Source organism: Anguilla rostrata, chromosome 8 (genome assembly GCF_018555375.3).
Source record: "Anguilla rostrata isolate EN2019 chromosome 8, ASM1855537v3, whole genome shotgun sequence".
Taxonomy (NCBI): domain Eukaryota; kingdom Metazoa; phylum Chordata; class Actinopteri; order Anguilliformes; family Anguillidae; genus Anguilla; species Anguilla rostrata.
This window is the reverse complement of record NC_057940.1, coordinates 54,906,913-54,919,024: the sequence shown is the minus strand read 5'-3', so window position 1 is coordinate 54,919,024 and position 12,112 is coordinate 54,906,913. Positions and strand designations below refer to the sequence as shown.

The 12,112-nt window shown below is 41.5% G+C and overlaps 1 protein-coding gene and 1 long non-coding RNA gene across 5 annotated transcripts in view; one reads left to right on the top strand and one right to left on the bottom strand.

Annotated features, from left to right (window-relative positions):
- LOC135262144 (uncharacterized) overlaps window positions 1-4,496 on the bottom strand; it is a 36,219-nt gene extending 31,723 nt beyond the window's left edge. Inside the window, exon 1 of the long non-coding RNA XR_010332118.1 lies at window positions 4,385-4,496. This is a non-coding gene — a long non-coding RNA (uncharacterized LOC135262144). The remainder of the gene's footprint in view (window positions 1-4,384) is intronic.
- LOC135262129 (uncharacterized) overlaps window positions 1-10,661 on the top strand; it is a 66,022-nt gene extending 55,361 nt beyond the window's left edge. For 3 of the 4 annotated variants that reach the window (XM_064349005.1, XM_064349006.1, XM_064349007.1), the window contains 5 exons: window positions 5,747-6,022; window positions 6,820-7,110; window positions 7,755-8,731; window positions 9,189-9,234; window positions 9,369-10,661. In XM_064349005.1, coding sequence (XP_064205075.1) covers window positions 5,747-6,022; window positions 6,820-7,110; window positions 7,755-7,954 — 767 coding nt within the window. In that variant the 3' untranslated portion in view covers window positions 7,955-8,731; window positions 9,189-9,234; window positions 9,369-10,661. Of the gene's footprint in view, window positions 1-4,408; window positions 4,652-5,746; window positions 6,023-6,819; window positions 7,111-7,754; window positions 8,732-9,188; window positions 9,235-9,368 lie in introns of all 4 variants that reach the window. The other variant, XM_064349009.1, reaches the window with a different exon arrangement.
- Window positions 10,662-12,112: the final 1,451 nt, after the last annotated feature.

Sequence of the window (12,112 nt, the reverse complement as noted above, 5' to 3'; positions counted from 1 at the left end):
GTGGCAGTTGCCAAAGCAGGATAAGAACCAGTGCAGAGAGTCCCAGGGGCAGTTGACAGAAAAAGCATTTATTTGTCTTAAATGCTGGGGGAAGGGGAAGCAAAAATAACTAAAACTTCTTCCCGGTCGGGGTATCAGTCTTCCTCTCCTCTCCTGGAGAGACTGAGTGAACACTGGTTAAGAGCGTGTGATGGGGCACTGGCCAGCCCGCTCAAGGTCTGTCTCCTCTCCTTGCTCCGTTCGGTCTTGTAGGACTTTTCTTCCAGCCCTCCGTCCTTTTCAGCGCGGGGAGACCACTCCCCCCAGTCATAAAAAAAAGGTTGAAAGTTGCAATCATACAATTTCTACGCATGCGTTGGCTCCAGAGACTGTAAATTCCACCCTTCCCAGGGATTTTCGCTTCAGTTCTGTTGACGCGAAAGTGCAGAACTGGTGGCCATTACGCGAATATGTGACTCCGTTTGTTATCTAGCGTCTTCGGATCGGACGGGAAAATACGTTTCGTATTTTTATGGAAACACTCAAGTGCACACTGTACTATTTCCTTGGTTTATCGATTGGGAAATTGGTGCGAAGATGATTTTCCTAACGCTGTTCTGTATTTTTGCCACTGTTAAGAGCGGTAAGTCGAAAAAACTAAAGTGAAAGTGGACATTTTCCATTTTAGACCTAAAACTAAGCTTTTACTTTAAAAATGTTCTCCATCAGTATCGAAATGATTTATCAGAATGCTAAAGAAGAAATGTACTTATTGTGTACTACTTTAAGACAAAATATAGCCTACCCTTTGTTGCGAACTTATATCCGGAAGGTCCTACAAAGGCAAAAGACCTTAACTCGCCAGAGTGTAGAACTGAGAAAAATGACTTAAAAGTTGTTTTGTTGTCCAGCCAAATGAACTGTGGGCAGAATATTGTAAATGTGCCAATTCTTTGTTTTTTTAAATTAAGTTATTTATCTACATAAAAATCTTGAGCTCAAACTTGACCGTTATTTGGAAGTTAATGTATTCTGCCTTTGCACTGTCTGCAAAATAATAACGGGTCATGCCAAGGCAAAAGGCGTTAACTTCCGTTTGATCGCTCATTTGGTTGCTGATCACTATATAAAATCAGTATATGATAATAATGATAACATCTATATAAAATCTAGTGATCATGGCACAATTAGGCTTAGATTAGATTCATTGTTTTTCTGACATGACAAATGTAGACACAGATGACATCGATCAAACAAAATAGTTTTGCATGTGGGAGTATAACGTTTTGCAATCAGTTTATTGAGTGCAATGTTTACTAACGCAACGAATAGTAAAGGATACAAGACTCGTGTTTTGGATTTAATTGGATGAATGCCAGAGTAGGATACTGAAGGATGACTCATGCTATGGGTTAAACGTGTTGAACGCCAGCGAGTAATGCTCAAAACTCATGTTGTGGATTTAACTTCTCAAAGGACGTTGTTTGCAATGGATTTTTATCAGGTTACAAAAAAGGTAGGCTATCTATTTAATTGTGAATTGTTACTGCTGAGCTCGTGTGTGTGTGATTAGGCTATTTAGGAGGTGTGTCGTGTGTCTATGCGAGCCCTAACCCACTCGCGCTGTTTCCTTGTCTGTCAGTGTTGGGCTGTCACACGCTGGCACTGACTAGCCTGCATGACACAAAAAAAGAATTAATTGCATATGATTTACTAGTTATTGTTTGTTTCCAATGCTTTCTTTGCATTCTGATCGCATATGGGCGCAGTTTGGTTTTGTTTGTGAAGTAGTTAGCCTAAACTAGCTAACGCTAGCTAACAAGTAATTTGAGTAGATTATTTATCTATCAGCCTAATCTTTCTTACCTTGATTTTGGTGGGTGCGTTTCAAAGACATCTCTACCAACATTTTCCCTCGAGAGCAATGGGCCATTCTTAAAAGCTAGATGCAACGTTAGTAAAAACAACAACTGCAACACTATTTGCTTTAGACTTTATTCAAGCTACTGTGTGTCTCAGAAATGCTTCGATGACACATAGGCATAACACCGTAACTCCAGCGCGATAAACAGTAACTTCACTTTGATGCGCAGCAAAACCAAGGCTACTGTTGTGTGTGTGTGTGTGTGTGTGTGTGTGTGAGCGAGCGAGAGAGAAGGGTGCGCGTCTGACAGTAGCGCAAACTCACGGTATAGTCTACAGCCGCCCGGCTCACTGTGTCCCGGACAATATTTTAATGCTTCAGAAAAGATTAATCACTGCCAGGTCAGCAAAGATTTGTGTATGTAGATAAAGCTTAGTATCGTGTCTTTTCGATGAAGGTACACCTTGCCTTAAATTAACCCCGTACCGATTTTCAAAATGAAATACACATGCATTTTTTTTTTCATTTAAAAATAAAAGCGTCACTTCCGCGGTAATCCGCCGATTAACTTCGCGGCGGTTCTAGTGTTAAATAGCCTATTAGTCCCACAGATATAACCCTGTAACGGGTATCAGGTGTACCCAAGCTTCAGGCATATGGTTTCACTGCCAAAAAGCAGAAAAAGTGAAAAGCACTCTAGAAACCTTTGCACAAGAATTGCACTTATTGTTCTTTAATGCTGGTGCTGTTAGTTTTGTTTTGTGTCTTTTTCTGTTGAGTGATAAGAGGCTCACTTAAAACAAAAACATTATTTTATTTGGTGTTAAACTAAGATAAATAAAAACATATGCACTGAAGTTATGTAGATGGTTCATTATTTGTATGACTAAAATGACAGTTTTATTTCATAGATTGAAAACAGCATTGAAATCACGTAAAAGCAAACTGACAATAGAAAAGCTGTTCAAAAGCATCTTCTTCCCTTAAAACGCTATTGGTCTCGAGTATTTAAATAAAGTGTAGGTTAAAGCCTTTTTACAACTTGATGGCTGCATTAGAGAACAGCAGCAATGGTTATGCGTGGGGTGGGGTGGTGCTGAAGTCTCATAATTTTACATGTTTAGCAGGCGTCGAGGGCTACAGCTGCCTCCGCCTTGTTTACATGAAAACCAGTGGGAAGCGACCGCACGGCGGGAAGGAAGCGGCTGCTCTAAAAAGGCAGCGCGGCACCCCCCTTTTCTAAAAAGAAAGAAAAACAGCCGGACAGTGTGTGTGTACACGCCCTAATGTGGGGGCCTCCTCTGTAACTTGTTTTACAAATTGTAGATGGAGAATATGACTTGGCCTGAATAATTTCAGTCAGAAGATTTTTTTTTGCTTCAATCCCTCAATCTAAATTTCCTCTTAATCGCGCTCGTTTGTTGCATATTCATTCATTCACGTATTGGTGGTGGAGTAATTTGTTGGACAGCTCAGCTTTAAAACCTGACCGGCCATTTATCTATAGTTCTGCAGTTTCTTTTGCTGACATAAAAGTGCCTTGAAATAAAAGCAAGGCATTGACTTAAAAAATATCTGTTATTTTTTGTTGGCTTTACCCAAGTCCCAAACTTAGAAAATGTATTAAGTACGAATTAATTTGGGTAAACACAGTAAAGACAATATAGGCTTTAGTGGTCTTTCACCTTTGTGGATAAACTAACTTCACACCAGCGTTCTGACATGTCAAAACGTGACGATGCAAATTACTTACTGCGACCTATTTTCTTTTCACATGTGGAAATTTTCCTTCACATATGAAAAAAGTCAATCCCACATGAAAATGTCCAGTTTACGTTGGACATTTACTTTTTACATGTGAATATTTTAATTTCACTCGTAAAGGACCAGATGTACTCCAGTTAGATTATTCTGTTTGAGGATTGTTTTTTTGACGCAGAGGTGGTGATAAATTGATAAATTTGGTTCAGCCAATCAGCGCTCTCATTATGTTGACCAATGAAATCAATTTTGAACGTTTGTTGCAACAAGGGGCGTGGTTTGGGCTAAATCTTGTTGACCAATGAAATCGATTTTGAACGTTTGTTGCAACAAGGGGCGTGGTTTGGGCTAAATCTTGTTGACCAATGAAATCGATTTTGAACGTTTGTTGCAACAAGGGCTGTGGTTTAGGCTAAATCTTGTTGACCAATGAAATCATTTTTGAACGTTTGTTGCAACAAGGGGCGTGGTTTGCACTAAATCTTGTTGACCAATGAAATCGATTTTGAACGTTTGTTGCAACAAGGGCCGTGGTTTGCGCTAAGTCTTGTTGACCAATGAAATCGATTTTGAACGTTTGTTGCAACAAGGGGCGTGGTTTGCACTAAATCTTGTTGACCAATGAAATCGATTTTGAACGTTTGTTGCAACAAGGGGTGTGGTTTGCGCTAAATCTTGTTGACCAATGAAATCGATTTTGAACGTTTGTTGCAACAAGGGGCGTGGTTTGGGCTAAAGTGGTTTGGAAATCGAAATGACGCCTCAGCTAATGGCAGTCACTATCTCTGCTTGTCTCCCCACCAGAGATTCACGATCTTCATTACATTTACACCGCCCTTTCGAAGCCCATCAGTCAACCAGGAATCTATCACTTCACCGCTATGGGAATTCTGGATGACAGGCAGATTGACTTCTACAACAGCACAGAAAAGGTCATGATGCAGATCCAAAAATGGATGCAGAAAGGCACGTCTCGCATGAGAATGGAACAGTGGTTCCTCTTCAGCATCAAAATCCTGATGGAACACATGCACCAGAACAAATCAGGTGAGACGGAGGCCTTTGTGAAATCAACATTCGTCATTAGCATTCATGTGCCAGTTAAGTGCTTTGTGGACCTGGCTTGTAACTCACTCACACACACACGCACACTCTCCTACAGACACACACACTTACACACACACACACGCACACATACGCACGCACGCACGCACACACACACACACACACACTCTCCTACAGGCACACACACTTACACACACACACACGCACACATACGCACGCACACATACGCACGCACACTCTCCTACAGACACACACACTTACACACTTACACACACACACACTCACACACACACACGCACACTCTCCTACAGACACACACACATACACACACACACGCACACATACACACACACACGCACACATACACACACACACGCACACATACGCATGCACGCACGCACGCACACACACATACACACATACGCGCACACACACACATGCACACACACACACACACTCTCCTACAGACACACACACTTACACACTTACACACACACACACGCACACATACACACACACACACGCACACTCTCCTACAGGCACACACACTTACACACACACACACGCACACATACACACACACACCCGCACACTCTCCTACAGGCACACACACTTACACACTTACACACACACACACGCACACATACACACACACACATGCACACACACACACACAAACACGCACACACACACACTCAGATTTAGCAGGCTGAATATTCTCCACTAGGGGGAGCTGTTAGCACTCAAGTAGCTGAATGGCGCTTCGCATCAGTGACGCTGTGTGTTCTCGTTTCTTCACAAACCCAGGTTGGTGAGTTACTTTTAGCAATTGCTAAACTCTAAAATGGCTAAAACAATTGCTAAAATAGCTTTTCCTTTGGTCAAATTTAAGGAGAAAAACACATGTTCTGAGGTGTCTGCTCCACTGATTTTCACCAGGGAGGCTGTAGATAGGAGCAGGACTGTAAATGTGATTGGGCATTCCGAGTCAGAAATTAGACAGAAGGGGGAAAAAGAAGAGTTTTACAATTAACACATAACACTCTTCAGTGGGTTAACAACCTCATTCCTCTCCAGACCCAGATGTCCATATTCTACAGTGGATGCATGGCTGCCAGGTGGAAAAGACAACTGATGGCAAGCTGAAGTTTCATAATGGTTTTGACCAGTACGGCTATGATGGCGAGGACTTCCTGTCCTTCGACAGTGAGAACATGGCGTGGGTGGCCCATGTCCCTGCAGCTGAATCCACCAAGCAGAAATTGGACAACGTCTTCAGCCAGGACACCAAGGAATACCTGGAGACGGTCTGTGTGCACTTGCTGGAGGAATTAGTGAAGCTCCAAACTTTCTGTAAGTAATGTTTAGCCAACGGCCCACTAGACAGGAGTTGATGGCAAGTTGTAAAGGTAGAGCAAAGTTGCTTAACGTGCAGCAGGGGGAGCTAGAGAGCACTAAGTCATGGATCTCAGCTGACTGAATCCTCCCTAAGGGTGGAGCCACACGTCCTCCCATAATTGGTCGTAATAAAATTTGAATTGGGGTGACAGTTTACACGTCGCATCTTTAATCTGATTGGTTATCGCGCCGTGTTCCCCGTCACTTCCGGTGGCTTGCCTCGCGTCGCCAGCTATCCCAGTGTGCCTTGCGGGTGCGCAGAATCGCTTCTCGTAGAAAGTAAATGGAGGCAGCGTCAGTAGTCAGAGAAATTTGCTTGTCGTTGGAAGATGTGTGGCTTCACCCAAATCTTTGGCAATGCCATTGGCAATAGTGTGTCAGCCAGCAGGGCTACCAGCCAAAGTTGGCACTGGCATAGTCAGAATTTACCCTAAGCCATGGTGACCATTCACACACTAGAGCAGTGCCTTGACAGGGTGATCCATACAGCAGGTTTTTTCTCCTCACTAGGAAGTTTTAACCTTGCTTACTTGCTTTTTGGAAGTCCAGGCCTGGTTCCTGCCCCATTTTCCTTATGCTCTCTGTAAAGCGTCTTTGTGACAGGCAAAAAGCACTACACAACATAACATTGAATTGAACAGCCAGACACGATATAATGAGGTCCAGGGTCATGAAATGTGGATCATACCATTTCATCAGCTTCTGTTATATGAGCTCACTCTGTTCTTCCTCCTCCTCCTCCTCTTTCACAGCTCCTCCTGAGGTACATCTTTTTTCAAATAAGTCCACCAGCCCTGACTACCGCACCTTGGTGTGTTTGGCCACCGGATTCTACCCCAAAGATGTGACGGTAGACATCCTGAAGGACGGTGTGCCATTGGCCGAATCGGACGGGGTCGCCTCTTCGGGGGTGAGACCCAATGGAGACCTTAAGGCGACGTACCAGCTGAGGAAGTGGCTGGAGATCCAGGCATCAGACACCTCAAAGTACAGTTGCAGAATCCACCACCGAACCCTGCGGGGTCTGATCGAAAAATCCTGGGGTAATCTTGGCCTATCAATGTCAATTTTCCCATTTTTACAGGCTGCTTCCTGTGACTGCTATCAATGCACCTTCTTCATGGATCAGTATGATTTCGAAGCTGAATGGATCCATGTCCCAGTATTTCAGCTAAAATCTAAAACTAATTGGCAGGGGAGTCAACCCAAGCCCTTTTGCCTTCCTCTACTTTTGTATCTCTGTGTGCACAATACCAGCCCATGGAGTGCATTCATACACATGAAAAGTGTCTGAAGATGTGAACCAACCCGCAGGGCTTGTGTGGTTGTTGCTTATTAACTCCTGTTTCCAGTGACGGTTGTGGAGCGAAAGTAGTCAGGGAGGAAAACTTCCCTTCAAACTCACTGGTCATTGGTCTGGACCTGTTTTCATTAGTTTTCCTTAACAAGGATTAACAAACCCATGTAAAAAAAAAAAAAAAACAATTTTAAATTCTCCTAAATGGTGTAATTGAGGAGAACTGGCTATATCTGACGGTGTTGAGTACTTAGTAAATTAATCGCTGAGTAGTTCATCAGGGTAAATGAATGAAAGTAGGTCGAGAGTAATGATCAGTTTGAATGGAAGTTTTCTCCACGCTGTCTATTTGCAGCTCTACAACCGACGCTGCCTGTTTGTGTGTTGCAGATGGAAAGTGCCGTAACTGCGACTGTGCCACAGGCGCCATTGTTGGTGTCGTTGTTGTTTTGCTCATCGTCTTGGTGGCGGTGCTTGTGGGCCTGTGCGTTTGGCACAAGAAAATGAAAGATAAAAAAGGTGGGACTTCTGCACACACTCATATTTTTAACATTGCGTTTTTATATATTCTCATATTCTTTTATATTTAATCATATTTTCAGTAACATTTTTGAAAGATAAGAGTTACAAGGTGAATACCTTTAACTACCAGACATGTTGGCGATCATTTTCAATCAGTTCTGTGTCCACAAGATGTCTAAGACAGCCCTGAGAGCAAATTCTACATGATTTATAAAAAATGGTTAAGAGGCAACAAACAATAGCAGAGTATCTGGAACCTTCCTGAGTTATGCCACTCTCTTTTTAGCTGCCCGAGCTCCTGTGAACCATCCTCTGGCTGGTGAGTCATTTTTACTGTACTGCAGATGTTAAGCACTAGTTGGAACCCCTCCTCTGTCTGGAAGTTACAGAAATATTAAGTCATTATCAAGGGATATTTAGACGATGTGGTTTAGCCCTAAACAGGATTGCCGCTTTTGTGTTTCTCACAGGAAATGGCCTAGCTTGTGGATCTACGATACTCAGTTCTGTTAAATGTGTCCACTGACAGAATTTACATATGCACACAGACATTTTTGGGAAGGTATTGAAGGATTTAGAATAAGCTATTGAACACTGCCATTTAATGTATTTCACTGCTTTTCAGGAGTAAAAATGGAGACAAAAGGATCAACGGACTCTGTGGCATCAGGGGATTCTGGTAATGTTCACTGCCTTTTGAGTATGAAAATGCATGAAGAAATGATTTTATCAGATTTAATGTGTGTGCAGGAAATGAGTCTGATTAAGCACCTTTCCTGTTTTTCTAGGGAAGGCGTCCTCTGGTGGACCCGAAGAAGAAGTGAACGAGTCCTTGATGGCCGATGGTAAGAAGCCATTTAAATTATGCAGTGGTCCAGCCGCTCTCTCAAGATCTGCTTTGGCTGGCGGTCAGCTCAGCCGTACATATTCGGAGGGAGGGGATTCTTTCAGCATGATCTCCCTTGCCTAATTGCACAAGAGCAATGCTCAGTTGGGTGCCTCCTTCCAGCGGTTTGAAACATATGACTGAGTATTAGAAAAACTCCCATTTCCACTGTTTCATCTGTATGAGCATCAGTACCGTTAATGGGGTGGCTTTGCACCGTAGATGTTGCAGGTTCAAATCCTAAGTAGGACACTGCTATTGTACTCTTGAGAAATGTACTTTATTTGCATCTCTACATTTCTAGCTGTATAAATGGATGTTGAGTAAGCAGTGTAGTTTGTTCACAGTAAGTGTTCGCTAAGCAAGTAAACGATGAGAAATGCACTCCTGTGACCTGCTATTCTCTTTACCACCAGGAGCCACAGCTTGAAGCCGCTGAAGTAGTGTGACGGGTTTGGTCTGGTGAGTCTCCAGCACTGGGCTGTTCTAAAATATCTTTACCTTTATTTAAAAAAAAAATCATTAAGTTATTTACTGAATTATTGTTTAAAAAAACATAATCAGTTTATTTCTCTCTCTCTTTCTCCAAATTTTAGGTGGCATGAAACAGCTCTTAACCCAAACCTCTGACCATGACCTTTCCATGCAAACCTGTTTTGATCAGCATTTTTTACCATTTAAATGATTCTTTCTGATAGCTGTAAGCTGTATGCATCATCCGGAAGCCACTCACCAATAATTCAGGAAGTTTTAACCTAAAATTCAGAGTAAAATGAAATGGTGCAATTGTACAGTGAGGTAGGTGCCAGTTAGACACCTAACCAGGTAGAAGATCGACCTGACCACATATACAGCATGAAATAACAGCAAGTTGTACGGCTATTTTACAGCTATAGCAGTGTGTTTTTATATTTCTTTTAATGATATCAACTGACTGACTGACAGTCTAAGCAGTAAATACTGCATTACATTAAGCTTAGAATCTTCTCTTAAGCGTCAAGTTGCTTAGTACACAATGGGCCTCATTCACAAAACTTTTCTTGAATTATCTTTACTTTTGTTCTTTAAAATGTTCCTATATGGGATTCATGACACATTTGATAATGAATGCTGACTGTTTGTAAATTTTATGTGCAGCCCAGTTCATGTGCTTAGCATAAGGAAACAGCCATGAACAAACACAGATAAGAAAAGAATTATGATCAATTGTGATCGTACACGTTTTGTGAATGAGGTCCAATGTGTCCTTGGAAGTGTGAGGAGAGAGAATAGAAAGAAATATTTTAATGTTTGGAGTTCAAGGTACTTAAATTTTTGTGTTCTTAGCAGCCTTTTCATTATTTTATCACAAGTAGTTACTAGTTTCCTGGCAATTAGCAAAATAAGTTGTGAATGATTTAATTATGAAATTTTGCTCAATGAACTTGTATTTAGGTAAGGATTTAAATAGAAATTGATTGCAATCTTGTTTCAGCCATGTGGACTACAAACAGGTGTGTAAATCTAAGTGATTAAGTAACTATGCTCAGAAAATATGCATTAAAAGTAATAATGTTTTCTTTTTTTAATTTGTTCCAGAAATTAAGTACTAAATTAATACCTGACCTGAAGATAGCGTAATTGGCTCTTATTGGTAGTTCCTCACCTGTTAGCTTGTATACTGGTGGAATGGAGTTTGGTCTTAGAAAGCCATCAGAACATGGCACCATTTCACTCAGGGAGGAAATAAGTTAACACCTGTGAATCTCGTAGTCTTATCTTAAGTAAAATCATTTGAGTGCAGTTCTTTTCTGAATATGCTCATTATATTGTGCTTTTTTTTTTTCTTATGAATTTTGGCACATTGCTTGTTGCATTTAATACTGAAGACTTTTGTCAAATGTGGTATTTCTCTGGTGTGATTTCCACTGTCCCTTTCCTTTAAAATGAGTTATGTATTTCAAACAGGAGCAGTTCTGAGTTGGTATCCTATCAAGAAAAGTTCTGACCCTAAGTACAACTTATGTCATCTGTCACTGTTATGTCAGAGCGAAGCTTCTACAATGACATATTGAAGCATTGTATGGTGAAGAGTCGTGCCATGAAGCATTTTGACAACTGCATCTCTAATGACATAAATGTCTGTCTTTACTCTTCACAGCAATGATAAATTGAATTTAGCTAAAACAACCTCTTGAATTCTGACTACAAAATTCAGTTTTTAAAAAATAATGCTGTTGCCATGTATTATCAAAACCCTCTTCAACTGTGACTGTTGTACAAAAAAGTTGTACAAATTAAATTTATCACTGTTGATGATAATCTTTATTAAAGTGAAATGAAAATGTGTTGTGTGTTTCATGAGTATAATGCAGTAATATCAGCTATTGTCTCATCTGTTTCCTCTAGTATGTCTGGTAAAGGAGAGCAAATTTTCACCATTTATTGGGTGGTGTTATATACACCTATATGTGCTTGTTGAACATCTCATTCCAACACCATGGGCATTAATATGGAGTAAGACCCCCCTGTAACAGCCTACACTCTTCTGGAAAGGCTTTCCAGTAGATTATGGAACATGGCTGCGGGGATTTCTTTCCATCAGCCAGAAGAGCATTAGTGAGGTTGGGCACTGATGTTGGACAGTAGGTCTGGCTTGGAGTCGGCATTCCAATTCATCTCAAAGGTGTTTGATGGGGTTGAGTCTAGTTCTTCCCCACCAAACTCGCAACCCTTTGTATATGGACCTCACTGTGTGCCTGGGGGCACTGTCATGCTGAAACAGGAAAGGGCTTTCCCCTGACTGTTGCCACAAAGTTGAAGCACACAATTCTGTACAATGTGATTGTATGCTGTAGCATTAAGATTTCCCTTCACTAGAACTAAGGGGCCTAGCCCAAACCATGAAAAACAGCCCCAGAATATTATTCCTCCTCCACCAAACTTTACAGTTTGCTCTATTCGTGCCAGTATAGTTGCACTATACATTCCACCAAACACAGATTTGTCCCTCAGATAGCTAGATGGGCTGCTCTCCTTGTAAAAACAAAAGTTATGTAAATGTTGTTCATAGTAACTTCATAATACGAATTTCAAAAACTGAAGATATTTTTAAAAATTTACTGGGGACTGGTGAGAGGTTATGCGATTAACCAGATTCTGCTCATTACAGGAGTAAAATAAAGAATACTGAAACAGGACTACTCACATTTATACAATGTATTTTATTCATCCAAAGCATTATCTCTGACCATGCCCCCATCAGTATTAGTTTCCTGACAGAACACCAACCCATCCTTCCCCCAGATGGCTGCCCAGGGGCCCAACCCAGCACCCCACCATCCCCTGCCCTGGGGCCCAA